General features: G+C 42.0%; 1 protein-coding gene across 7 annotated transcripts in view; it reads left to right on the top strand.

Annotated features, from left to right (window-relative positions):
* Tln2 (talin 2) overlaps positions 1-25,968 on the top strand; it is a 377,519-nt gene that overhangs the window by 232,288 nt on the left and 119,263 nt on the right. For all 7 annotated transcript variants that reach the window (XM_063243368.1, XM_063243367.1, XM_023562272.2 and 4 more), the window contains 10 exons: positions 852-915; positions 1,893-1,997; positions 11,795-11,950; positions 18,512-18,613; positions 19,269-19,345; positions 21,086-21,266; positions 22,094-22,207; positions 24,252-24,360; positions 25,081-25,289; positions 25,842-25,940. In XM_063243368.1, the coding sequence (XP_063099438.1) occupies positions 852-915; positions 1,893-1,997; positions 11,795-11,950; positions 18,512-18,613; positions 19,269-19,345; positions 21,086-21,266; positions 22,094-22,207; positions 24,252-24,360; positions 25,081-25,289; positions 25,842-25,940 (1,216 nt within the window). The remainder of the gene's footprint in view (positions 1-851; positions 916-1,892; positions 1,998-11,794; positions 11,951-18,511; positions 18,614-19,268; positions 19,346-21,085; positions 21,267-22,093; positions 22,208-24,251; positions 24,361-25,080; positions 25,290-25,841; positions 25,941-25,968) is intronic.

Genomic DNA, 25,968 nt, shown 5'->3' with positions numbered 1-25,968 from the left:
GATGACTAAGGTTTTAGTTGAGTACTTTTGCTTAATATATTTTTATCTAATTTATGTTGAAAATCTTGATTTCTAACAGTGAAAATAATTAATCATTTACTTTATCCTAATTATGTGTCGCATCCCATCCATCTATACAGAGTCTCATAACCTAATTTTATGTTATGTGCATTTGTGGAGAAAGGAGACAGAAGAAGTTTTAAAATATTGATACAGTAGTTTTACTTACAGGTCTTCCATGGCTCAGTTTATTCTTAAGATATATCTTCTTAAAAGTATATAATCAAAAATTGCTTTCCAAACTTATGTAATTATTTTTCTCATAGTAACAATGTCAACATGACATACCATCACTTTGTTTGCTTAGATTTTTAAGAATTGGTCTTTTGTAATTTCATGTGATTTCAGAATGAAAACTCCTGACCCAGGAATGTTCTTGTTTTCCCTTCTTCTGATGGAGAACTGTTTCCATTACTACAGGATTTATCCTCTTACTACTTTTTAAAAAACATGCAAAAAATAGAAAATCATTATTTTAAAGTAAATGACCTTTTCCTCCCTTTCTTAGGAAGCATGGCGTACTGTACACTCGTAGGCTTTTCTTTACATTATGGTATATCCCAGAAATTCTTCTTTAAAAATGTTAGTTTCACCTTTTAAAAATCAGACCAGTTTCAACATGTCCTTATCTAAGTGCATTGCGGGATATTACAGCCTATTATTAATTACACCATAAAATATTGGAAGCCTTGGTGACTTAACTATGAGTTTTTATTAACAGTCTCTTTTCTTTGCTTCTCATCACAGTACATGATAAATGCCTCCCTTTTTTCTTTCTCTCTCTTTCCCAGTCTAAAGGAATTTCTGCCCAAAGAATACATCAAGCAGAGAGGAGCTGAAAAGAGAATATTTCAGGTATTGGAAACGTGCAGACATTTATTATTCTGCTCACTCTCCGTCCTCATTTATTAGCACAAGGGCCCTCTGCACTGATGATTTTGCACCCTGTGCATGTACTTTTATATAATAAATGATTGGGGACTCAAGAGTCCAGAAGCTGACAGTTCCACTTTGGACAGATTTATTATCTTAATCCATATTTTCTCACTAAAGGTTACTTAGCCCTTCTGAAGAAAATGTGCATACATTTCACTTCAAAGACATTTTCCTGGTAGCACTGAAACAAGGTGATAGACCATTAAACCACACTGAGGGAGAAGCTACACAGAGCTCTTTATTCTGAGATGTGTGTTTTTTTGAAGCTAGAATTGGGAACAATTCAGAGCTATTCTAAAAGTCAGAGATTTGTCCATTCTCGGCAACCACAAAGAAAAGGGCTATTATCAACTTTACTAAGTCCATTATTATCAACATTCTGCTAAGTCCAAGAGATCAAGTCTTTGATCATAAAATGGAAAAATAAAAATATAAATTTCATGGGTTACCAAACATGGTTTTACCCAGTATATTTCCTCTTTGGGAAAGCTGCCATTTGAATAGATGTTACAGTGATTCTGCTCCTTAAAAGAGCACTTTCCTTGGATATTTTAAAGTGTGAGTCCTGAACCTTTTGGGACGTATAGTTTTTTGAAGATCTGATTGCAGTTTTTGTCTCTGTTCTGCCATGCTTCACGTGTATGACTTGTTGCACTTGGTTGTGAAATACACAGAATGCTTAGATTCCAACTCTGATTTCAAAACTGTGCACTTGAACTTTCTACTTGCTGTGTTCCTCCATCAGCAGACCTGTGTCACAGAGTAATGTCTGACCCAAGTATCACTTACTGTATCCTCATAGCCACTGTGCACCCCGCCTGCAGTGACCACCTGTCCCCCAGGTCCATCTACTGGCAGAGTTGCAGTAACAGGACCCCCTTTTGTCACTTTTGTAGGAGCATAAGAACTGTGGAGAGATGAGTGAAATAGAAGCCAAGGTCAAGTATGTGAAGCTGGCCCGGTCCCTCCGGACATACGGTGTGTCCTTTTTCCTAGTGAAGGTGAGTTGGGCAGAGCAGAAAAAGGCACTGACTTGTGCTACCCTCTTTTTGCTTTCAGTAACGCTTTGCCATAAGCTTGGTTTGGTACACGGACACCCTGCATATGCAAATACAGTGGCCGCTGGTAACCTGAAGTTGCAGCATGGGCTGGAGATGAATGAGTCCAGCTGGCTGCGTGCCTTGGCTTGAGTCACTGTCACTGCTACAGAGTGGAGAAGGAGGGAGCTCTCTGTGCATATTTCGATGTTCCCTGACAGTGACTTACTCAGGGGCATCCATCTCTGCTGGATGAGTGAAGGTGGTTGCCCACTGCAGACCAAACCAAACTGAGGTTACTGATATACTGATTCGTGTCCCTTGAGACACACAGGTTGTAGGATTTTGGTGACCTTTGTATCTGTTTTCATGGGAATAGTTCGTCTTCCTACTAGAACTAAAGAAGCGTGCCTTTGAGATTCACGTTATAAACTAGCTTAGGTTAGACCTCGCTGGGTGTCTTGTTCAGTCCTCTGACAGCTTTGCCTGCAGACTTCAGTCCCCTTTGCTTTTCCTGACCTTAGCACCTCGATGTTAGATTTCACTGATTTCCTCTTGCTTCCATGGTGACCCTATGCTTCCGCTTCTTGCCCTTGGCCATGGAGAAAGGTCTTCCCTGTGATTTGATCTCACCCGTTGCTTACAGCAAATGGGGATGGTACCCAGGGCGTTATAGCTGCTGTCTGTTGGGTTTCCCATGGTGTGAGAGAGAAAAGAGAGCCATAACAAGAATAAGGAAAACAGGACTTAATTAAAAGCACAGGAGGGCTGCTGAAGAGACACAGACACCCTCTAGAAGCTTCTGGAAAACTGCAGACTTCGTATTTGGAATTTGATGGGGTGGAGCTAAAGGGGCGGGCAGAATGACGTATTGACAGCCCATAGGAGGAGTCTTTGCACATGCGCAAAGAGCGGGAGGTTTGACGTGGGTTTGCTGAGGGCAGGGGGCAGGGGGCAGGGGGCAGGGAGCGGAGGACGACAAGGTGGGGCGCATCCCAGCGCCAAAGGGAGCCCATACATGAGGAAAAACCCGTCACTGCCCAGGACTGGAGTGGAAAAGCAGAGCCTGGTGCCCCCAGGGGTGCTTCTCTGATCCCATTCCCATTGGAGCAAGCAGCTTCATTAAAGAAGAGCAAGAATCAAGGCGTCCAACTTCACAATGGCGTATGCTTCCTGCGCGTTAGTTACCCCCACCACACTAGCTGCCCTGCAGACGCCAGGAAACTCGGGGGACCTTCTCAGGGGAGAAAACCCCTGTCAGTCACTTTGTCTTGAGAAACTGCTACACTGAGTGGAAGTTTAAAACTTTAAATGGATTTTTCGAACTATACTGCAATGTCATCTAGGTAACACTGACTTTATTTAGCAATTTTTTTTTTTTTTTTTTTTTTTTGTCTGAGACAGGGTTTCTCTATGTAGTTCAGATTGGCCTTGAACTTCCTTTGTAGCCCAGGCTGGCCTTAAACTAGCAGCAATCCTCCTGCGTCAGCCTCCCAAGTGCTGGGATTACAGGCGTGAGCTGCCAAGCCCGGCCTTCATTTAGCTGTATCAGCAATAAAAATAATATCAAATAAATAGTTTTATACTAGGCGTTTCTCAGTCAAAACTATCAATGACTTAGCGGAAGAGCTACTGTTACTGCTTTCTGTTTATGGAGGAGGAAATAGAGGTCTTGAGAAATCCTGCGGTTCTTCCAGGGCTGTAAGGCTGGTGATTGAAGGAGCCAAGACTTGAATTCGGGGCTCTGTGATTGACAGACTGTTCCAGACACTGTCTGTGTTGCCTCCCCTGGCATGACCCTGCTTGAGAGGAGGTGATGCCTGCCTCTTCCCCAGCTCCCATCTGTATAGGGGAGAAGAGCTGCCCATGTAGGAAGGATGCTTTCCATTCACTGTTAAGGAAGGGTAACCAGTAGTCACTGAGTTCCGGTGCCTCTCAGGGACACAGGTTAACACGTTTTTATCACATCCACCGACTTCCACCTGTTTTCTTGAGTATTTCTGCCATGTGAAGTGTGAAGTTCGTCTCTGGTGTTCTCTTCACATCATCCTCCACTAACATTAGCCTGTATGCAGAGTGATAGGCTAAAATGTGCTGGGCCTCTGGGCACATAGGTTGGCAAATTCAGGATGATAACGCATAGAAAACCATGTGTAAGAAAGAAGGAAAAGCATTGAACAGCAAATGAAAGTGAATGTAGGCTTGTTTTCCAAAGACAACCTAGCACCTGAGGAAAATCCAACAATGCTGGTCAGCAGGATCATTGGGGACAGCACAGATCCTCTGGTGACAGCAGGGTCTTATGCATTTGGTCCAAGGTGCTTTCATAGTTATTTAATGGAATGCAGGAAAGTGATAGAAACTTCTTTCCTTCCTTTTCCTTTTCTTCCTCTTTTACTTTTTCCTTCCCCATTCCATCCCTCTTTCCTCCGCTTCTTTTTCTTTAAATCACATCTCTTTGAAGAGGGGAGTCAAGAAATTATATGGATAAAAATGACTTTCAGGGTTGGGGATTTAGCTCAGCGGCATAAGTGCCTGCCTTGCAAGCACATATAGTGAATAGAGATACAATTTATTACATATGAATTATAGATAAATTTTATTTTATATATAATTGTGTATAATTTATTAATAGTGTCATTTTATATAGTATTAATGCCACATTGCTCATTTTAATTTTTTTGTTGATGATCCCATCTATTATTTCACTTTATTTTATAATTTTCTCTAATAATTATAGTTTATTTGACTTTGGTTTGCCTTGTTTTAAAAGAAGTACAACTGAGAATTTAGGAATGATTCAGTGTTATGAATTAATAAACCTTGAAAATCACATCAGTTGGTTTAATAAGATGGCAACATATGATCATTTTATATAAAGATGCTGATAAAATTCAACATCTCCTTAGAAATATTTCTTTAAGATTCTAGAATACAAGTGTATTTGAGCATCATGCTATAGTATTTGAAATATATCAGTATCATGCTTAACAAAGAAATGCGGGAGATAAATCTCTGATTGAGATCAGAACAAATGTGGCCATCATGTCATTCCACTGGCACATGGCGTTGGACATCCTAAGAGTTGTCCTTAAGATATAAAAATAAAACCAAAATAAATGCCTTAGGAAAGAAGGAACAAAATTATTATGTGTTGGTATGATTGTTGATCCTACAAGATGTACGGATCCATATTCAGACTTTCTATTTTGCAGTATCATATATATCTAGAAAGTTGTAAAAATGATACAGAATCAAAGTGTCAGCTAGTAGAGAGCATTGCTGAGGATAGAGAGAAACTGAAACCCTCATACCTGGCTGATGGGAAATGGAAACAGTGTAGCCATTTTAGAGAACAGCAATTGCTCATTTAAACACAGAGATACCTAGAATTTCATTCACAGATATTTATGTGAAAAAGAATTATACACACATGTTTATAGTAACCTTTAGTTAAGCTAAAAAATACAGCATGAATGTCTATCAGCTGGTGAGTGGGTAAATTATGGCATATCCACACAAAGCAATATTAGACATCAAAAGAGCTGAAGTGCATGCTGGTGTATCTGCAAAAAGGACAAGCTCTGTAAACATTATACTAAGTGAAAGGTGCCGGTCATAGAATACATGGTTTATCCATCTGTTTATTCCATTTATGTGCTATGTTCTGAACAGCAAATCGGTAAGACAGGAAGTAGGTTAGTGATTGCTTACAGCACAATGCAGAGGATAGAGTATCAATGGCTGAAAGGCATAGGAGTTACTTTTAATGTGATAAAAATGTTCTAAAGTTAAATGTGGCGATAGTCGTATTGCTTTGCACAAATTAAAATCCATTGAATCATATATTTTAAATGAATGAATTATATGGTATTTGAATGACAGCTGACAGAAGTTGTTTAAAATGTGCCGAAAGGTCTCAGATGTCTTTTAAGTTTCCTGCAGCAGAAGCTGTAATGCAACCTCACAACTGGAGGATCAACATTAGTAGAGTTCCCAGAACCTGCTCACAGTGTACGCTTTACATGTGCTCACTTGTGTGGGGGTGTACATTTGTGCAATCAGGACACAGAACTATTTCATCACCACACGGCTCTGTGTTCTTTCTCAGCCAGCCAGAGCTCTGTGTCTCATCTTGCTGTGCAGTACTCCTGCCCATTCCCAGTACTCCTGGGAACCATGAGTCTGTTGTCCATCTCTCTAATTTTTGTTATTTCGAAAATATTATATAAATGAAATCATATGATAGATAATGTTTTGAGGCTGACTTTTTTCACTCTGTATAATTTCCCCTCATACCCATCAGGGGTTCATCATCTCTGTTGGGTAATGCTCGATGGCATGGTGTGGACCGTGATTCATCGAAGGACACCGAGGTGATTTCCTGTTTGGTGCTGTTGTGACTAACATGCTATGAGAGTTCACATGTAGACTTTTGTGTCGACCTAAATGATCATTTTTCTGGGATAAATGCCCAGGAGTGCAATTGCCAGGTCACATGTTTACTCTTGTGAGAAACAGGTGGAGTAACTGCATTATTTTATGTTCTCACCAGCAGTGAATCATCCCGCTTCTTTGCATCTTTCCCACTGTTTTGTTTTACCATTTCTTCACCTTACCATCCTGATTGGTGATCCATGCGATCTCATTGTGCTTTAGTTCAGTTTTCTCTAATGGCTCATGACTTGAGAGCATCTTTTCACCTGTGCCCTCTGCCTAGCCTGGCCAGTGAAAGGTCCATGTCTTTGACCTCTTTTCTCATTAGACCATTTGAAGTTTTTGCCTGTGGGCTTTGTTAGTGTTTTATTCTAGGTCCAAATCCTTGTTAGACATGTGATTTGTAAATATTTTCTTCCAGCCTGTAGCTTGTCTTTTCATCCTTTTAGCAATCTTTTGCAAAGGAAAAATTCTTAATTTTAATGAAGATTTTATAATTTATGAAGTTTTCCTTGTGTAGAATCTTGTTTTGAGTTTCTAAAAACTGTTTAACCTTAAGTTCTGAAGACTTTCTCCTACATTTCCTTCTCAGTTTTTTTTTTTTTTACAGTTTTACAAATTTGGCCTTTGATCCACCCCTAGCAATGTTCATAATTCTGCCATGGAAGTCCAGTTGTTCTGACACTATCCTGAATTTCTTTTGCATTATTGTCAAAATTCACTTGAACGTATCTGTATGAGTCTATCTCCATGTTCTCTATTCTGTTCCCTTGATCCATGTTTCTATACCTCAGCTAATACCGTACCATGGTGACCACTGCAGCTGTGTACTAAGCCTTAACACAAGGTAGTATGAGTTTCTTCACTGTTATTTTTCAAAATTGGCTTGGTGGGCCAGGGATTTAGCTCACTGGCATAAGCACCTGCCTGGCAAGCATGAGGTTGTAAGTTGGATCCCTGGTACCAAAAGAAACAAAAAACAAAAGTGGCTTAGATATTTTAGGTCCCTTCCATATACAAGTTGAGAAAAAGCTTGTCCTTGTCTATAAAAAACCTTTTTGGGGTTTTGATAAGAATTGCATTGCATTTATAGATCAATTTGGAGAAAATTGATTTTTTATGAGTGTTACCATGCATGAGCAGATATTAGGTGCACCTTGATTTCTTTTACCGTCATTTTGCAATTTTCAGCCTATAGAAACAATAGTGTTACATCAGTACACACAAAGTCATTGTCATTTTTAGGTATATTGCTAATTTCAGTAAACTGGCTAAATTGATTAGACATATGCCAATCGCATAAACTAAGCCCTCAGTTTATGTTTGCAAAAATCACCAAAACCAGTCAAGAGTATACAATAAAAAAGTATGCAGCATAGTACTCCTCCCAAAAAACTTGGATGCTGAGGGATGAAGCTTTTAAAAGCATGAAAAACCGATTCCTTTGAGCTCATGCTGAATATAGGATTAAATTATGAAGGAGGTTTATTGGCATAATTTAGAAAATAAATTAGAAGCAAGTACTCTAGCTTTTCCTTCATGAATTTTGCAGATTCTGTTGGAAGCTCGAAGTTAAATAATTTAAATACATTGTAATTTACTAAATAATTAAGTACTAGTATTGAACACAGTTAACCATACCACACAGCCTTGAAATCAGTTGCAGATACTTTCAGAGGGCTCCTGAATATGTTTACAGGTGCTTCCATGGTGCTTTCTTCTGTATCTGTGATCACTTTGGCCTAATAGCCACTTTAGAATGTACTCCTTTGTGGGAGAGGGAAGGGCTAGCCTAGAGTCCCGGAAGGCAGTGTACACCTATGTGAGAAATAGCAGACGCTTTTGTGACCTCCGGGGATGTAGCTAACCTTGCTAAATCTCAGTGTCTTCATCAGAAAAATGAGAATGATTCCATAGAGAGTTCTAGTGAAGGTGAAGAGAGCTAAGATATGTAAACAAGTACAGTTCTTGGCATAGAAGGATATTTGATAAACTCAGGCTTCCCACATCTCCCAAAGCCGTAGCCCAAAGCCCTTGAACTTCATAACTGATCTTAGCATCTCCCTGACGTAGACCCAGGGAGTGGCAGAGTTTTCCTGTGAGAACACAGGTAATAAACATCTCAGGCTTTGCTGTTGGTATTACTCTGTCTACCTTTGCAGTCTGAAAGCTGCACAGGCAGTATGAATATGCTTGTTCTCCTTTTATTTTTATTTAAAAATGGGGAATTCAGTCTTAGCTATCAAGTCATAGAAAGGGCACTGACTTAGAGGTAGCACTGACTGTAGTTACTACCTTGGCATAGAACCTTTCTATAAATCCTGTAATGAGTCTGCATGGAATAGGATTAGATGACAGCATTCTCATTGTCTAAGAAACGTGAAATGAAGACCTGAGTTTGGATCCTGCCTTTGCCAGTTAGTGAAGTGATCTTTGATGAGTTTATCTTACTGTCCTTCTCTGAGCCTCAATTTACTGATCTGTAAAACTGAGAATTTTAATGAGACTTCAGTGAGATACAGTAATACTTCAGTTCACAGATACTTTTATTTGAGAACAGTTTGGCTCACAAACAGCAGCATTTGGCAGAATTTTGTTTTTGTTTCCATACTCTGCTTCAGGTGACCAACAGGCCTCTGTCCATCTTTCCCACAAGATCATGAATGTGATCACCTTTTTCAAAAATCATAGAAGAGATTAAGTTCACAAACCGATGTACCACTGTACTCTAGAGAAGGGGACTGTTTTATATGAGCTCTCAGTAAAAGGGAGCCATGAGTATCTGTATTTTTATCCTGATTAACTGTTGCGGTTCATCAAGATCTGCTAAACAAAAACCTGAGCAGCACTGACGCGGCATTCCCATAATGTACATAGAATCTCATTGCACTCTGGAAAGCATAATCCTCATATAACTGTTTCCCTTCCATATTTGCCTTTGAAATCTCTCTGCAGTCATAACCAAAGCCTTGAAGACTGGTACTTGGGGAGGGAGCCCCCTGTCCTGAACCATTTGAGTATCCCAGAGGGCAACCTGCAGAGCATCTCAGAATCATGAGTGAAGTAAAAAATTTTAATGCTCATTTTTAGATACACAAATGACTAATAGAGTCTTAAATACCCGGTTTTGCTCTTCTGAAGCCAGCTATTTTTACTGTTCTCCTAAAACAGATAAGTATATTGATGACAAAATGAATCACCCAAGCCAGCCATCCGCTGCCCCACCATTGTAGAACTCAAATGAGCTAAGCTGACTCATGGAGAGAACCCTGGGGGCTTAAATCATGGAAATGAGTGAAAGCCCAAGCATGCCAAATCTTAGCTTACCATATCTCTTCATCCAACTTGGAATCTCAGATGTGAGGCACCAATGGTGTAAGAATCAGCCACTCTCTGTGCCTGTGAGAAGAGCCAGCCAGCCAGGAGGCCAGCTTGATCACAGGGACCACCAGCCCTGACCCCATGATACCTGCTGAGAAGTGTTTGAAAGAGGAAGAGGCTGGGCTTTTAAATGGATCCTCCCTCTTCTTGGTATAGTCTACTTTCTCCTGCCTCTGAGGTTTGCAAGCTAGACATCTTCAAAACCAAAGCAGCTGTCTTAGTGACTTTTCTCATTGCTGAGATAAAATACCCGGTGCCCAAAGTTGAAGGAGCAAAGGTTTATCTGGCTCACAGTTTGTCAAGATTTCAGTTCATAGTTGACTGGACCCAAGGCGTAACAGAGAGATATTGCAAAGGAGAAAGAGTTCCATAGCAGGCAGAAGCCAGCAGGCGACAAGCAGAGGCCCTCTTTTTGTCTTATTATTTAATCAGGCACCCTTAATCCTACCCAGAACTATGCCAAAACTATCAGTGGACCATTTTAGTAATCACACACCCTCAATCCCAGCTGCACACACTCCAGGTACAACTGCCTCCAAAAGGTGCCGCCTATGACTTGCCTGAGGCTTTGGGGGGACGTCTAAGCACAAACCATATTGCCAACCTACTCAGATCTCACTCTCCATCTCTCTCTCTCACTTGCTCTGTCTCTGTCTCATGTCTGTGCTTCTAAATGACTGGCAGTGCTTGTACATGTGTATGTGCACACACGTGCCCAGGATCTGAGATAGGTGGATCTTCCCTGGAGCTTGCCTTAGCCTGCCTGCTCTCATCTCCTGGAGGTAAAAGATGCTGGTCTATGTAGCTGACAGTTGGAGAGGAGAAGTGTGGGGCTGTCTGAAAGCTAAGGCATAAAAAGGAAGAGAGAGCCTCATGATCTTGGGTCCCTCTACTGACATCCCTGCTGCGGAGGGACTGAGGCAAGTCTCCACTCAGGAACTTGACAGCACTTGCCCACATCTCTGCCATTTGCTGTTTTAATGTTCCCCAGCTGCTCTGCATTTTGTGGGTAGACACTGATAGCATTGTACCCCTGAGCAGCAGTTCCAGAGTTTCTCTAGTTCCCCAAATTCTCTTCCCCGGTCATGACCTGCTGGTGGAGCGTCCACTCTGAGTTGTTCGGTTTCCAACCGTAGCTTCCTCTCCAGGCTGGAACAATCCTGACAAAGAGTTCAGACAATCTGTCAGGGATTATATTCCTGCTTCCTGCAGCCCCTCGCTGGGGAGGAGTGCAGATGGGAAAAGGCAGCAACAGCTGCATGCACTATTTCACCTCTGATGCCACCCCAGTCCCAGCAGCTGGGCTTGCGCCAAGCCCATGTGACAAACGTCACTGCTCACACCTCTTAACTAAATCTCTTAATAATTCCCAAAGTGGAGCTGGATTCACTGGCATCATCTGTCCTGCACTGATTCTACCTCTTGGGGAACTTTTTTGTAAAAAATATCTGACTTTTCTCAGTATTTGATAAAGACTTGAGGCTGGTAGAGAGCCACTTTCACCTCCTGAGATACCATGTTGTGTCCTTTGACCATTATGTGCCCCAGTGAGGAAGCCAGAGGGGAGCTGTGACCATCACTTTGTGGGTTCCTCAGGTGCCACTAAGAGGTGGTGGGGTGGGTTTCGGCTTTCTCTGTGCTTGCTTTCTTAAGAGCAATGGCATGTCCTGGTGGATAGTCTGTCTTGAGGTTAGATAAGGATTTGAGCTACTCAGCTCTGTGCCTAGTTTCTGGCTTTACAACTTGCTACCATTAATCTTAGTCAAATTAAGTCAAAATGAAAACGACGATGGTACCGGCTTTTAGATGCTCTGGAAATAAGCAGATAGTGCTAAGTGGGGCGCTCCAGCCCTGTTTGTGGTGTGGAGGGGACTTGAGGTAAAAGACAGAACACTGTGTTGTGTCAGAAACAAAGCACTGACCTGTGGTCTCTCCTGTTTCAGGAAAAGATGAAAGGCAAGAATAAGCTGGTGCCCCGCCTGCTGGGGGTCACCAAGGACTCAGTGATGCGTGTGGATGAGAAGACCAAGGAGGTGCTGCAGGAGTGGCCACTCACCACGGTCAAGCGTTGGGCGGCCTCACCCAAGAGCTTCACGCTGGTAAGACGTGGGCGATGAGGTTATGGACATGGCCTTGGGTGACCTTGGGCATCAGGACAGAGGCCAGATCCTAGCCCATTCATTGTCTCTGGCCATAGAGAGCCAGTACAGAGAGGAAAAGCTGGTGCCGATCCATAGACTGGGATATACTGTTCCAGAAGGTGTGAGTGGATGGGGTTTCAAAGCCACTGTTTTCCTTCACGAGCTCTCCCGTGGTCTTCTAGATTGTTAACTGGAAAGGACCACTCACCAGGAAGATCTCTGTGGTATACCTTCGCCAACATCCCTGGCACATTCTGGAAGGAACTTAGTTAATGCTGGCAGGTCTTCACGCAGACATGCAGAATTGTGATGTGTCGGGGAGTGTTTTTCCAGCCTGCCTAGAGAGAGCATAGAGAATACAGGGGGACAACAGGTGGATTAATATGAGGGCTCCAGGACATCATTTCCTCACTCCATCACTTGTTCAAGTTCCTCTCTTGTATGAGCCTTCATTTCCTCAGATATAAATGGGGATAGTGGTAACCTACTTGTCCAAGCGTCCAGCGTTAAATGAGATGATTGTAATAAAAACAATTAATTTAAAATTGATGGAAAGTAGGGAAGTGTCTGTTCATTGCACTCAGACCTCTGAATTCCTTCTCCCAACTTCACTGTTTGCTGCTAGTGAAGGATGATCACGTGGCTCTCTAGAGCAACATTTACTTGGGAAACAACAGGGCAGCTGGGTTTTTATGGCAAGTTGAGGAATAAGAAAAATCAAAAGAGCATTTGAACTTGTCAGTTTCTTCCCAACCCTGAAGTGTTTGAGGGAACACTTGAAACATAGTTTGCATCTAGACAAGATCTCATAATAAGGTTTTTCTTAATGAAAGAAAAGAATTTGCAAGGAGTAATTAGGATTTTGTAATTAGTAATACGTAATTTGATCATAAATTGATGTACTCGTGTCAGCTGGAAGGAATCATTGGAAACTGCACATGTTTCTTACTGTAGGCAGTAACACTGTACCTGCACGACCCTTAAACATGCAGGAAATCATGGAGGATTTCTAAAATAAGCCAATGAGAATTGCTGTTTAGAAATGCTAGAAGAAACTGCTGAAGGACTTGGTAATGTTAACTTTGGAGAGGGAGGTACATGGTAAAGGTGAGGATGGGTGCCTAAATGGACTATTATGCTTTGTTATCAAATTTTTTAAAATAAATTATGTTTTATATAAAGCTGTATTAATGTTTGTAATATGTAATATTTCTTTCCTTCCTACTCTTGTTTTTTATTTAATTTCCAAGCATTTAGAGAGTCTTCTGTTGTCTCTTTCTACTACTGATTTCTACTTTGTGACTGTCATGGTCAGTTGTAGGGAGCTTTCCCTGTTACCTTTCTATTATTGATTTTTAGTTTTAGTTTTAGTTTTAGTTTTAGTTTTAGTTTTAGTTTGATGTCATGGTGATCAGACAGCATACACAGTCTTTCTTACTGTGAAAGTTTTGTTTTATTCGTTCTTCGTGGATGTTCCTTGAGTGCTAGGAAAGAATGCACATTGTACTGCTAGTTCAGTGTGTTCTGGAAATACCAGTTAGATCTCAGCTCTTGATGTATTTTACTGGGCTACCTATTTGTTAATTGTCTCACGAACAATTCTGTCATTTTTCTGAGAGCAAAGTTCTCAACAATAATTGTAGATTTTTCTATTTCTTCCTTTAGCTGTATCAGTTTTTTTTTTTTTTTTTTTTTTGTCTTTTTCTTTTGTATCGGTACCGGGGATCGAACTCACAACTGCCTACTTGCAAGGCAGGCACTTATGCCACTGAGCTAAATCCCCAGGCCCCAGCTGTATCAGTTTTTGTTTCATATATTTTGAAACCTTGTTATTTGATGCCTATTTGTTCACAGTTTCTATATCTTCATAATGGAGGCATTGTTTTATTTTATGTACTATTTTGTCTTAGTAATATTTTCCTCTGATGCCTGTTTTATGTGGTATCAATATGCCTATTTATGTTTGTAGTTAGTGTTGTAGCTCAGTGTTAGAAGTACTTGCACTAGTATATGTAAGGCCCTGGGTTTGATCCTTGGAATTGGGGGAAAATTGTTTGTATAACACATCTTCTCAAATCCTTTTACCTTCATTCTATGTAAACTCTTGTATTTGAAATAATTTTCTTGTAGAGAACATAATTATTTGAAAAATTGTGGGGGGTTTTCCCCCTTTAATCCATTCTGTCAATATCTTCTGATTGATATTTGTAGATTATTAGCATTTAAATTAGTTATCGACATATTGGAGGGTTAAGTCTCTTACAGCTTTTTTCCCTTGTTTTTCCCTCTTTGACTCCTTAAAAATGTTATTTTAACATTTTTAAGTGTTTAATCTATTTGTTTTTGGTATATCACTTTATTTAATGTTCTTAGTAATTATATCCTAGAAATTAATATTTGTACATTTGAAACTAATTACAACCTACTTGTATTGAGTGGTTGTCTATCTGTTTGTTTGTTTTTTGATAGTGGGGATCAACTCATGACTTTGTATTTGCCAAGCAGGCACTTAGGCCCGCTGAGCTAAACACCTGGCCAGTTGTGTTGGGTTTTTACCTGTTTGAGTGAAGTATATAAACCTTATTTCCAAATAGGTCTCTTTACCCTTCCTAACTTTTGAATAAAATTGTTTAAGTATTTTTATACACATTAAATATATGAAATGGTGTTACAAATTTGGCTTCAAACATGAAATATGATTAAAGGACCTCATGAGGGAAAGATTGTCATATGTACATCTTTTAAAATTTAGTACATGTTTACAGTAAATCATGAATACATTCACTGTGGGTAGCTGGTACATGTACATGGCACATCTTAGTATTCTTTTATCTCGTTGTCCTTCTCCTCCTGTACCCTCTCCTAGCATTTCTCGGTCCCCTTCCCATTTGAAAAACACCTATCTCCCCATTTCCCTGTTGTCTGTCTTCATTTTACTGTTTGATTTAGTTACACTTGTGGTTTGTCATGTAACAAAAACCATATGGTATTTAAGCTTGTGTATATGAATTACTTCATACAACATTATGGATTCAGGAAAATGGATTCAAATTTATCCTTCTTTGTAGGAGAGTAGTATGCCATTGTAGATAAAGGTTGTACCACATCTTTTTATCCATAGATAAACAAGATAAACATATAGGCCACGTGCATGGTTTAGCTGTTATGAATTGTGCTGCCATAGATAAGGATATACATGTATCACAGTAATATGTTGTATTTAATCTTTTGGGAGACAGCTAGAATGCCTAGGTCAAATGGAATTTCTTATTTTAGTCTTTTGAGGACTCCCCATACTGATTTCTGTAACGGTTGTATTAGTTTACTCTATCAACAGTGTAGAATGGTTCTTTATTTCTCATAGCCTTGCCAGCATTTGTTACTAGCTGATTTCTTGATTGCTGTTCTTACTAGAATAAGTAGAATCTCAGTGTTGTTTTAATTTGCATTTCTCTAGTGACCAGCAATATTGAACATTTTTGTCATATATTTATGTTCCATTTATCCTTATTTTGAGAAATGTCTATTCATTTCAATTGCTGTTTCTTTGATTGGTTGTCTTTGTGGGGGAGGTCTAAGTTTTGTTTTTTTAGTTTTTGTAAATTACAAATATTAATCTTCTGCCTAAGATGTATGTGGCAAAATTGTTTTCCTGTCCTGTAGATTCTGTCTTCACTCTGCTGGTTTTCCCTTTGCTGTGCAGAAGCCTTTTAATTTGATGGGATCCCATTTGTTGATTTTTGATGTTATTTCTTATGCCATTAGGATTCTGTTCAGAGTCCTTGCCTGTGCCTATGACTTTAAGAATGTTTACCTGTTTTGTCTTCTAGCAGCTTGTTTCTGTTGTAGATTTTTGAGCCACTTTGATTTTAGTTTAGTACATAGTAAGAGATACTGAGTCTAGACTCAGTCTTCTGCATACAGAGAGCTAGTTTTGCCAGCCCCATTTGTAAAAGAGGATGTCTTTCCCTCCGATGTATGTTTTTGGCCCCTCTCTCAAAGATCAAGGTAGCTGAATGCACCTGAAGTGGTTTCTGTATCCTCCACTCTGTTCCACTAAACAAAGTGGCATTTGTAAATGCCACAATGACAATTGTAAATGCCACGTTACAAATGCACAGGCTGTTTATGTGCCAGGACTACGCTGTTTTTATCAATATAGCTTTGTAATATAACTTATTACCCAGGGTTGCGTTTGCTGTTCTGGATCTCTTCTGGTTCCATATGCACTTTAAGATTGTTTTTCTAGATCCATGAGGAATGTTGTTGGCATCAAACTTCGGTGTCAGTTTAGGAAAACAGTACCATTTGCAATAACATCAAGAAAAATGAAATATTTAGGAATCAACCTAACCAAGCAACTGAAAGGCCCATATAATGAAAATTGTATCATTTTGTTTTGTTTTTACCAGGAATCTAACTCAGGGTCTCGTGCTTGCCAGGCAGGCACTGTGCCACTGAGCTACAATCCTAGACTCTATATCTGTTTTTATGTATCTCGTTTTTCACATTTCAGACAGTCTCAGCCTTCTGTTACCATTTTCTTTGTATTTGGGCCTTCTTCAAGGGGAGTCTGCAAGCAACAGATTCTTAGTTTTCCCTCATCTGAGACTGTTTTCATTTCTTCTTCACTGCTGAAAGCTAAGTTGTCATACACTATAGTTGAGATTGACAATTCTTTTCTTGTGGAACTTTACAAATGCCACACTATTTTCTTCTCACCCTGTTTTCAGATGAGAAATTCGTTAATACTGAAGTTAGTGTTTACTTAGAGGTAATATTATCATATTTCCCACATTGTTTTTCAGATTTTTATTATTTATTTTTGGTTTTCAAAATTACATTGGTATGGATGTCTTAGCATGTATCCTGTTTTGGAGTTTTACCAGTTTGATAAATTTGTAGGTTAATATCTTTAATTTGGGGAAAGTTTCAGTGATTGTATCTGTAGTTTTTTTTCTTATAATGACCTCTCCTTTTCTTATTCTAATGATATTCATGTTAGATATTTTATTGTTTCCCCTAAAGCTCTCTAAAGCTGCACTTTTTAAAATTTCCTCTTTGTCATTCAGACTGATTAAACTCTATTGATCTATTTTTAAATTTATTGATTCTGCTCTCTTTAATCTCTTTAGTACTGTCTAGTCTATCCCATGAGATATTACATTTTAGATTACTGTATTTTTTCAGTTAATTTCTCTGTTTGGTTCTTCACTGTGACTTTCATCTCTTTGAAACTTTTTCTCATTTGTTTCAAGAAACTGGTAACTAATTGTCAAAACATCTTTATGGCGTGTGTTAGTGAGTTTACCCACCGCTGCAACCAAATACAGTGCCATGCCCATAGCCTAGGGAGGCCATGGTCAGTCTTTCCATCTGGGGATTGGCCGGGCTGAGGCAGAAATACCCTGGAGGAGCAAAGCTGCTCAGTTCCTGCAGGGGAGCAGAGCCAGAGAAGAGCCCAGAGGGACAGGGATAGGGACCGTGCGTAGATCCGAGAGTGACACTGGCAGGATCCACCCAAATGAACCCTGCAGGGTGCTTTCCTGGTAGTCCCCTGGGCAGCTCCCAAGCCAATCACACTGACACCCTTAACCATCACGCAGCTGCTTTAAAAGTCCTTACCATGTAACTCTGTTGTCATTTACTGGCTTCCATCGTTTGCCTTCTGATTGCTGTTGTGGTTGTCCTGGTTCCTAATATGAATATGAATTATTATTTCATCCTGGCCAGCTTAGCGATTATGCTAGGAGACTCTTGATCTTACTTACATCTGTTTTGGTGGACTTGTTCAGGTTTCATGTGCATTGTTCCGGTCTGCTTATGGACTTTTGTTGCAAGGACTCCTTTAGTTTTCTGAGCCCCTGCAGCGCTGTGCTGGATGGCTCTGTCTTTTAGATACTGTCTGAGTTTGTGCTCAGACCTTGTTGGTTCTCTCTGTGAGAGCAGAAGGCACTTTCCTACCTTGCCGTGGCTGGAGGAAGCCGAAGCCAGCCGGCCTGATTCTCTTCGTGCTGCTCAGTGGATAGCAGGGAGACACAGGTCTTCACTGTGCTGCTCCCAACCTCCCTCTTGTGCCTGGGAGGTCTGAGTTTCACTGCTGTGCACCTGCTGGTGAGCAGCCGCCCAGGGGGATGAGGTGACATGGTGGCTTCAACTTGGGTTTTCCCTCTCCTCATCCTGTGGCCAGAAAATGCAGCTTTCTGGGAGCTGCCTCTTGGAGGTTCCACTTAGCAAGCAAGTCTCTCGAGCTCTTGGAATTATACGGGATCCAAAAGAAAACCTAAGAACTCACCAACCACATTGGAATGAATACCTTAAGTCCTAAAACCCCCAGCCAGACTACCTTTCTAGTTTTAGCACTGTTGAATGAATTTTTAAATGTTCAGTTTTGTTTAGAGGGAAGAAACAGGAACAGGTGTATATCACAGGATTCAGAACCCGACGTCTGAGTCTTTAAAACTGCTGGTAGATCTAATGAGGCCGTATTTCCCCTGATACTATTTTTCTTTCTTTCAGGATTTTGGAGAGTATCAGGAAAGCTACTACTCAGTCCAGACCACTGAGGGAGAGCAAATATCCCAGCTGATTGCGGGATACATCGACATCATCCTCAAAAAGGTATTTCTTGTGGACGCAAATTGGAAAAGCAACACTGCTTTGTCACAAGGCCAAGTTGAGAGGATGTGGCTGCCTTGCAAGAAAATCCCTATTCCTAGTTTAATCTTTGCCCTCATCCGTCGCAGGAGGTTCTGACCGTGCAGCAGCGCAGGTTCCTTCTGTTAACTGCTGGGTGGTGAGCAGTGGTGTTTCCTCAGTTAGTGGATGAGCTGGGCTGGCCCTGTGGTGGCTTCTTCCCCAGGTAGCCGTTTGTTTTCCGGCCCTCGTGGAAACTCAGAATGAGGGCGGGAGGTGTTCTTTGTAGTTTTCATTTTATTTTTACCGAATTTAATGGGGCTATGTGCCACATGGGATACAGAAAAATGAAGATTTCTTAAAGGCCTCACAGTTCAGCCCTTCCAAATGGTCAAGTCGTGATCGAAGATTAATATGTGCACCTTGACTTTTTATGCTGTGTAGTATCTGTGTAATAAAAGAGACCAAAAAATCTCCTAAATATTTGTGTGTTAAATTGTGTATTTTAATTATTTCATCATGCTGTTTGCCCATTACTTATTAAATACCTAATACAAGCAATTTAGAGTAAATATTAACATCCAAGGCCCTGGCCTTAAGATCTGCTAACTGTCATTGTTGCTTCTTGTTTTACCTCCAGAAACAAAGCAAAGATAGATTTGGATTAGAAGGTGACGAGGAGTCAACTATGTTAGAGGAGTCAGTCTCCCCAAAGAAGTAAGTATCGGCAGCCCTGGGGACCCACCCTCTCCCAAGGTGGGCAGGTGTCCCCCACCAGCTCTGCACCCTGTCTCACCTGGTGGAGATGTTAGTGCATGTTGTAGTTCAGTCTTGCTTCTCCAGGCTTCATCTCAGCTTGGTGTCAGATCTGTCTTGGGAGTTGGGGTAATGATTTCAGGAAGACTGAGCAGGAGATTGTATTGACCTCCGTCTGTAGAAGCAGTGAGGCCGCCTGAATCCCATTCTGCATTTACATCCCGGGAACTGAGCTATTGTCTTTAAGAAGCTGAGAAGTGGCCTCTGTTTGCTCTTGAGCCTTTGAGGGGAAGGGACTCTGTGTAGCCAGTTGAAGAGTTACTGTCTGTGACACAGTGCTTATCCCATGGGCTAGGGGGCAGCAAAGAGGAGGGTCAAGAACATGGGTTCTGGCACCAACCTTCCTGGATTCTGCTTTATTGTGTGGCTCTGAATTCTCTACTTGCATGAACCCATCTAAAAAATGGAAGCAGTGATAAAATTTACCCCCTGGAAGTGTCATGTGGATGACTGAGTTAGTGGTGAAGCACTTAAAGCCTCACCTGGCTCATAGTATATGCGATTATTACGCATATCATCATCATTTTGTATTCAGAACAGTTCCAAGTTACTCCTGTTTATAGATGAGGAGCAGATTTAGTAACACTAGTGAGCACTTGGTATGTGACATTTGTTGGAAAATCCGCATAGACACTCTTTTATGTCAAACATGATCATTGTTTTTGTTTTCATCTTATGTGTGTGTCTGGCATTGATTTCTCATTTGATCCCAACTACAACTCCGTGTGCAAGAAATAGGCCCACCCAGAGGCTATCCCAGATTCCAAGATGAGGAAACCAAAGATCATGAAATTAGTTGAGATATGCATGTTGGTAGAGACAGGATGCAGATTCAGAGCACCTTATGTCCTTGAAGTTATTAGTGACCATTCACTGGGGATCCCTAAGCTAGGGCTTCCTGATAGGTGAGCACTGTCAGCTGGAAAGACATGTCACCTTAGGCATCAGAAGATCAAAGACTTTTGCACCTACCACTCATTTGAAGAAGCTAAAAACGTAAAAAATTTAAAAATTTTTTGTTAGACTGCCTAAATGAGCATCTTCCCTATTTTTAGTAAAAATGATCTGGGAAAGGTACTAAGTAGTCTCTCAAAGCTCTAGAAATGAGGAAAAATCCTCCACATCAGAGGACTTGAACCTGGAGGAGAGGAGCTAAGACGTGAGAGATTTTCTTTCTGTTCATTTGGACGTTTCTCCCTTCAGGATAAGGAGAAATGACCCCTATCTCTGATTCCCAGAATGGAAACTGACCTCAGGGAGACATTTATGGAATCAGTGTCCTTTCCGGCATGATTTGCCTAATAAATAAGTCACTCTATCCAGAATCTTCACTTGGGACATCACCATTGTAGGAATATGGGTTTGGTTTTAATCTTTGAGAAAAAATAGTTACATAACAAGATGCACCTGTTGATGGACTGATAGAGAGAAGCTGTTTATGCTGCTGATTGGAAAGGTGCCATCTGGAGGTCTTCTCCTGACACTTGGGTACCCTGCTTCATTCCCCAGTCCCCTTCTAGACGCGCCTCTGTGAATTGGGCCTCACTGCACCCATCAGTGAGCAGCTGTGACATCTGTGGTGTTACTCACCACAGCCCACATGCGTGACTCCTTCCAGTGACCAACCGCCTTTCTCTGCAGGTCCACCATCTTGCAGCAGCAGTTCAATCGGACAGGCAAGGCAGAGCATGGCTCAGTGGCACTACCAGCTGTGATGCGCTCTGGCTCTAGCGGGCCAGAGACCTTCAATGTGGGCAGCATGCCTTCGCCACAGCAGCAGGTCATGGTGGGACAGATGCATCGTGGGCACATGCCTCCACTGGTGAGCATCCCTGCACTCATCCCTGCTCCTTCACATAGGGATGACCCTAGCAGTGGTGAAGGGTGGTGCTCGGGAGGTGTCCGACTGCCATGTGGACCATGGTGCATTTCATAAACTGATGATGCTGGTCACTCCTGGAGATCAGAGGTTTCTTGGAGGGCTGGAGAATTAAGGACCTGGCAGCACAACTGTGCCATAGGGATAGAAGCCTGCTCCCTGCTGTAGAAGCATCAAGCTTTATTGGCCCAGATGTGGAAATAGACTGGGTCTTTAGTGATCACAGTGTTTCGCTCCAGTCAATTGATTCTTTTTAACTCTTGGTCTGTCTGACTCAGATCCCCTGGGGATCTTGTTATTGACTAACAGCTTTGAAAGGTCAAGAGTTTCAAAGATTAGAAATAATTTGACTCAAAACTAGCCTGTTGTCTGGAAATTTGAGTAGTATCTTTCAATCCTCAAGAAATTGTTTATACTTGAGTTTTCTATGCATGAGATCTTTTGTTCTCAGTACCAAAAGATTAGACCTCTTTGCTTCCCCTGAAAAAACACTTCTGAGGCATCTGTCAACTAATTAATCCCTCTGTACTCTTCCAATTATGATTCCTCCATTGCAATCACCTTCATTTAAAGTCTATTAATATAACACAATGTCTATTTTTGGCCCCTCATTGAAAAGGGAGGTGTTTCCAGTGCTTGTTGAGATGTTGCTTTAATGGAGCTGAGGTTTTTTTTTTGTTTGTTTTTTGTTTTTTTGCTCTGTGTTGCCTGGAGAGTCATGTCAGGCCCAGGAATGTGCCATGACCGCCTGTGCTCTTCTGCCTTCGCAGACCTCTGCCCAGCAGGCTCTGATGGGGACCATCAACACGAGCATGCACGCAGTCCAGCAGGCCCAGGATGACCTCAGCGAGCTCGACTCCCTGCCACCTCTCGGCCAAGACATGGTAAATAATGATCTGTGGTTTTTATTCTCTGTCCTTTCAGAAGTCAGGAAGTTTGCATTTTGTCTGAGTTCCACCAAGTGAATCCATCTCCAGTTAGGTGACAGGGGAAGTCTGGTGTTTTTCAAGATGTTGGATCTTGTCTGTTGCATCCTAGGAGAAGATCATCACCGATGGCTTGGATAATACTACCAGGCTGAGAACTTGGATCCCAGGTCCTCTACTCACTGACTGTCTGAATCTTGGCAGCTTAACCTCTCTGAGTTTCCTCTTGGTCATCCATAAGTAGAGTTGTATGGAGACATGATGTATCATCTAAACACTTGCAGGAGTCTCGCACAGTGCCTGACATGTGAAAGAGCTCAGGAAGTATTACCTGGTATTATCGGTGGTTCTCAAGTTTTAGCACATAGCAGAATCACTTTGAAAGCTTGTTAAAACACTTTGCCAGGCCGTCCCCCCAATTTTTATGACTCTGACATTCGGTCTTAGAATGTGCGATTCCAGTAATTCCCGAGATACAAATGCTGTTTTTCTGGGGACCGTGCTCTGAAAAACCTCTAAGTTACTACAGTACTGTTGAGCATCCCAGTTGAGGCAGGATGAGCAGCCCAGAGTCCTTCCTATAGCTGCTGTTGTCTAAACCCAGCAAACCCCTCGCCCCTCCGATTATGCAGCATTTACAGCACCCAGGAGCTCACGGTTGGGGCCGAACTGTAGGCCGTCTCCATCCTGCTGAGTTGGAATCTCAGGCCCCAGCTGCCCTTTGTGCCCACTGACACTGGCGGAGCACTGCCAAGGAGTCTTGACCTCATCCTGGCTTTGACCTCAGAGTCACCAAGGGAGCTTGGAGCGTCCTAAGGCCCAAGTGTGGCCCACATTAGCGTTGTCACAGTCAATGTCCAAACTGCCCCCGAATGCTGCCCCCTGGCTGTGCACTCTCATGCACAGAGCTTGCTGGTGTCCCTGGGTTCTCCCTCTTGAGGACCTGAAACTGTTAAGTGTTTTACTCTGGGGAACTACAGAGTGAAAACAGATGGCGGATACCCTATCCGGACAATTCAGACAGATCTTTAAAATATTCCGATGTGATGCTTCTGCTTTACCAGCCAGATGTTACTAGCACTAGACACATCCTCAGCCTAGATTGACATTTTTGGGATGTTTTGGGAAGAATGTACCAGTATGTTCACTGGAAGTGGTTGTTTACTAGGCAAGTCCTGAAATGCCAGAAAACAGAGATTTTACTACTTTTTCTTAACATATTAAAATATATTTTTATCATTGCCTAGTCTTAAAGCTATTGGGTTTCAATGTGATATTTTCATACATGCTTATGGATCACATCCGTCCCTACTCCTATTCCCTTCCTCTTGTCTAATAATAGAGGTTTTACTATTTATAGGTTCAAACAAAGTGTAAGAGCTGGAAAGGTTTTTAGAATCCATTGAAGTACTAGAATAGGAAAAGGATAAAGCTCAGGACCTGCATATAATTTGTTCTTCATCACCTTCAGTGGTGGAGCTGGATCCAGAACGAGGGTCTCAGGGCATCCTAGAAGGGCCACATCTACACAAATACAGCTTTTAATCATCTCCTTGGTTTATGTAAAGAGGAGGTCGCTTCCCGCACTCCTGGAGAATCCTCATGAGCCAGTATGCTTGAATTCAGACCTTGCTATCTAAAAAAGCAAGGTGAAAATTGCCAACAGCAGTTCTTGTTCATGTGCAGGATTATTTTAGACCTCAGCATGGGTATTCCCTCTCTTTTTAGTTAAATTTATCTAGATAAAGCCAAATAGAATTCAAAACTTAAAAAAAAAATAATAACTAGTATAAGACTTGGAGAATATGCATCCCAGCCCATGCGTTTCCGAACAAGCAAGAGTGCTGTTAATGACACCGTTTATGATGACCCAGGAGCCCAGGCGGTGCCAGCCACTGGGGACACCTTAGCCAAAAGGCTGTTCTTGTTCTATGGCACGGCTTCTCTGGTCTCCCGGGTCTTTGTGTGCCCCGAGTGTGTCACACTGTGTCTGGCTTTGCAGGCATCTAGGGTATGGGTTCAGAACAAAGTGGATGAATCCAAACATGAAATCCACTCTCAAGTCGACGCTATTACAGCTGGAACGGCTTCAGTCGTTAACCTCACGGCTGGTAAGTCCCTGAGTGATTTGTGGTGTGCTGTGGTTTTGTGCAGAAAAGAAAGTTATTCTTTTATTGAAATAACAGATTTTCATATGGGAAGAGTCTCTTTTTAGGCATGTGGCTTGGTTTAGCCATTTTCTCCCAGAGATTCGGGGGAAATGTAAGAAACATCTCCTTCAACCTCATAGCTATCAGGCCCCATCCTTTACAAGCGTTTAAGGCTCCCCATGTTGTCAGCCCTGTGGGAAGTGCTTCACTGTCTGCCAGGGCCAGCTTCCCCCTGCTGGGAGCTGAACGCAGTGTTGAATGAATGAATGAATCCGTCATCCGTGCCTTCGCCTGTCTTTCCTAGCATTAGTCTCCTCTGGCATGGGGTGACTCCCAAAGAAGGGCTCTGGCTTCACTCCACACCGTACCTGGGTTTCAGGAGCAGTGTCGAGGCCTGAGCTGCTAATAGGGACCTAGAAGGAAAAGGCCGTGAGGTGCTGAGCCCGAATCTTAAAGGTGCCTATGCTTGACGTCTCAATATGCTGAGTCCTCCAGAGAGAGGACCTCGCGGCAGTTAGCTGGAGGTGGATGTGCTCCCTCTCACCATGCTCCCGCAGCACTCTGCGCCTGATCCTCGCAGGGCAGTGGGGTATGAGCACCCACCGGTGCGTGTCTGGCTCTGCTACTCCGGGTCCTCATCCTTCACCATCTTCCTCCATCCTGCTGCCTCCTCTGTCCCAGGTGACCCGGCAGACACGGACTATACAGCCGTGGGTTGCGCTATCACCACTATTTCTTCCAACCTGACGGAGATGTCCAAGGGCGTGAAGCTCTTGGCGGCCCTCATGGACGACGAGGTGGGCAGCGGTGAGGACTTGCTCAGAGCTGCAAGGACCCTGGCTGGGGCAGTGTCTGATTTGCTAAAAGCTGTGCAGCCCACTTCTGGAGAGGTAAGTTCTCCAGTTCAAAGGAGGAGACTGCATCCTGTGGGGATGCTGGGCTCCAGCCTTCCGCATTGTCCCCTCCACCCTTATAGGGCTCGTTCACCCATGGTGGCCCTGATAGTTATTAAAATAGATACAAATACTGTTGTTCAACCTTGAGGATCAGTTGAGTTCTTACTTGGAAGTCTCCTCACTAAAGTATTGGATTGGCTGCAACACCAGCATCTTAACACCTGTGACTAGTACACATTTAAAGAGGATACCAGTTTGTGCCCTGATTTTCATAAAGCACATACTGTGAAGCTTCCTACTAACTGTCTGAGGCTCGTTTAGTAGACTTCCAATCCATCCACCTATTGCTGGTTTATGAAACATGAAGTGTTTACTTGCACAGATTTTAAAAGACATTTTCATCTTCTGTCTGGCAAACAATGTAAGATTCCAATTTATGTTCAAGATGAGCCAGGCCTGTGTGATTCCTCTCTGTACTGCCGCATCTCATGTCTCAGTGGAGGAAATTCAGTTTCTTTCTATCTGAAGTGGATTCTTTGTTCACAGCCCCGACAGACCGTTTTGACTGCTGCTGGAAGCATTGGACAAGCCAGTGGGGATCTCCTGAGACAGATTGGAGAGAATGAGACTGATGAGCGATTCCAAGTAAGATATCTACAGCCTCACAGTCTTG

This window comes from Cavia porcellus, unplaced genomic scaffold (assembly GCF_034190915.1).
Source record: "Cavia porcellus strain 051 isolate PalLab524CR breed Dunkin Hartley unplaced genomic scaffold, mCavPor4.1 scaffold_38, whole genome shotgun sequence".
NCBI lineage: Eukaryota > Metazoa > Chordata > Mammalia > Rodentia > Caviidae > Cavia > Cavia porcellus.
Note: the sequence above shows the minus strand (reverse complement) of the source record. Positions and strands in the feature narration are given on the sequence as shown.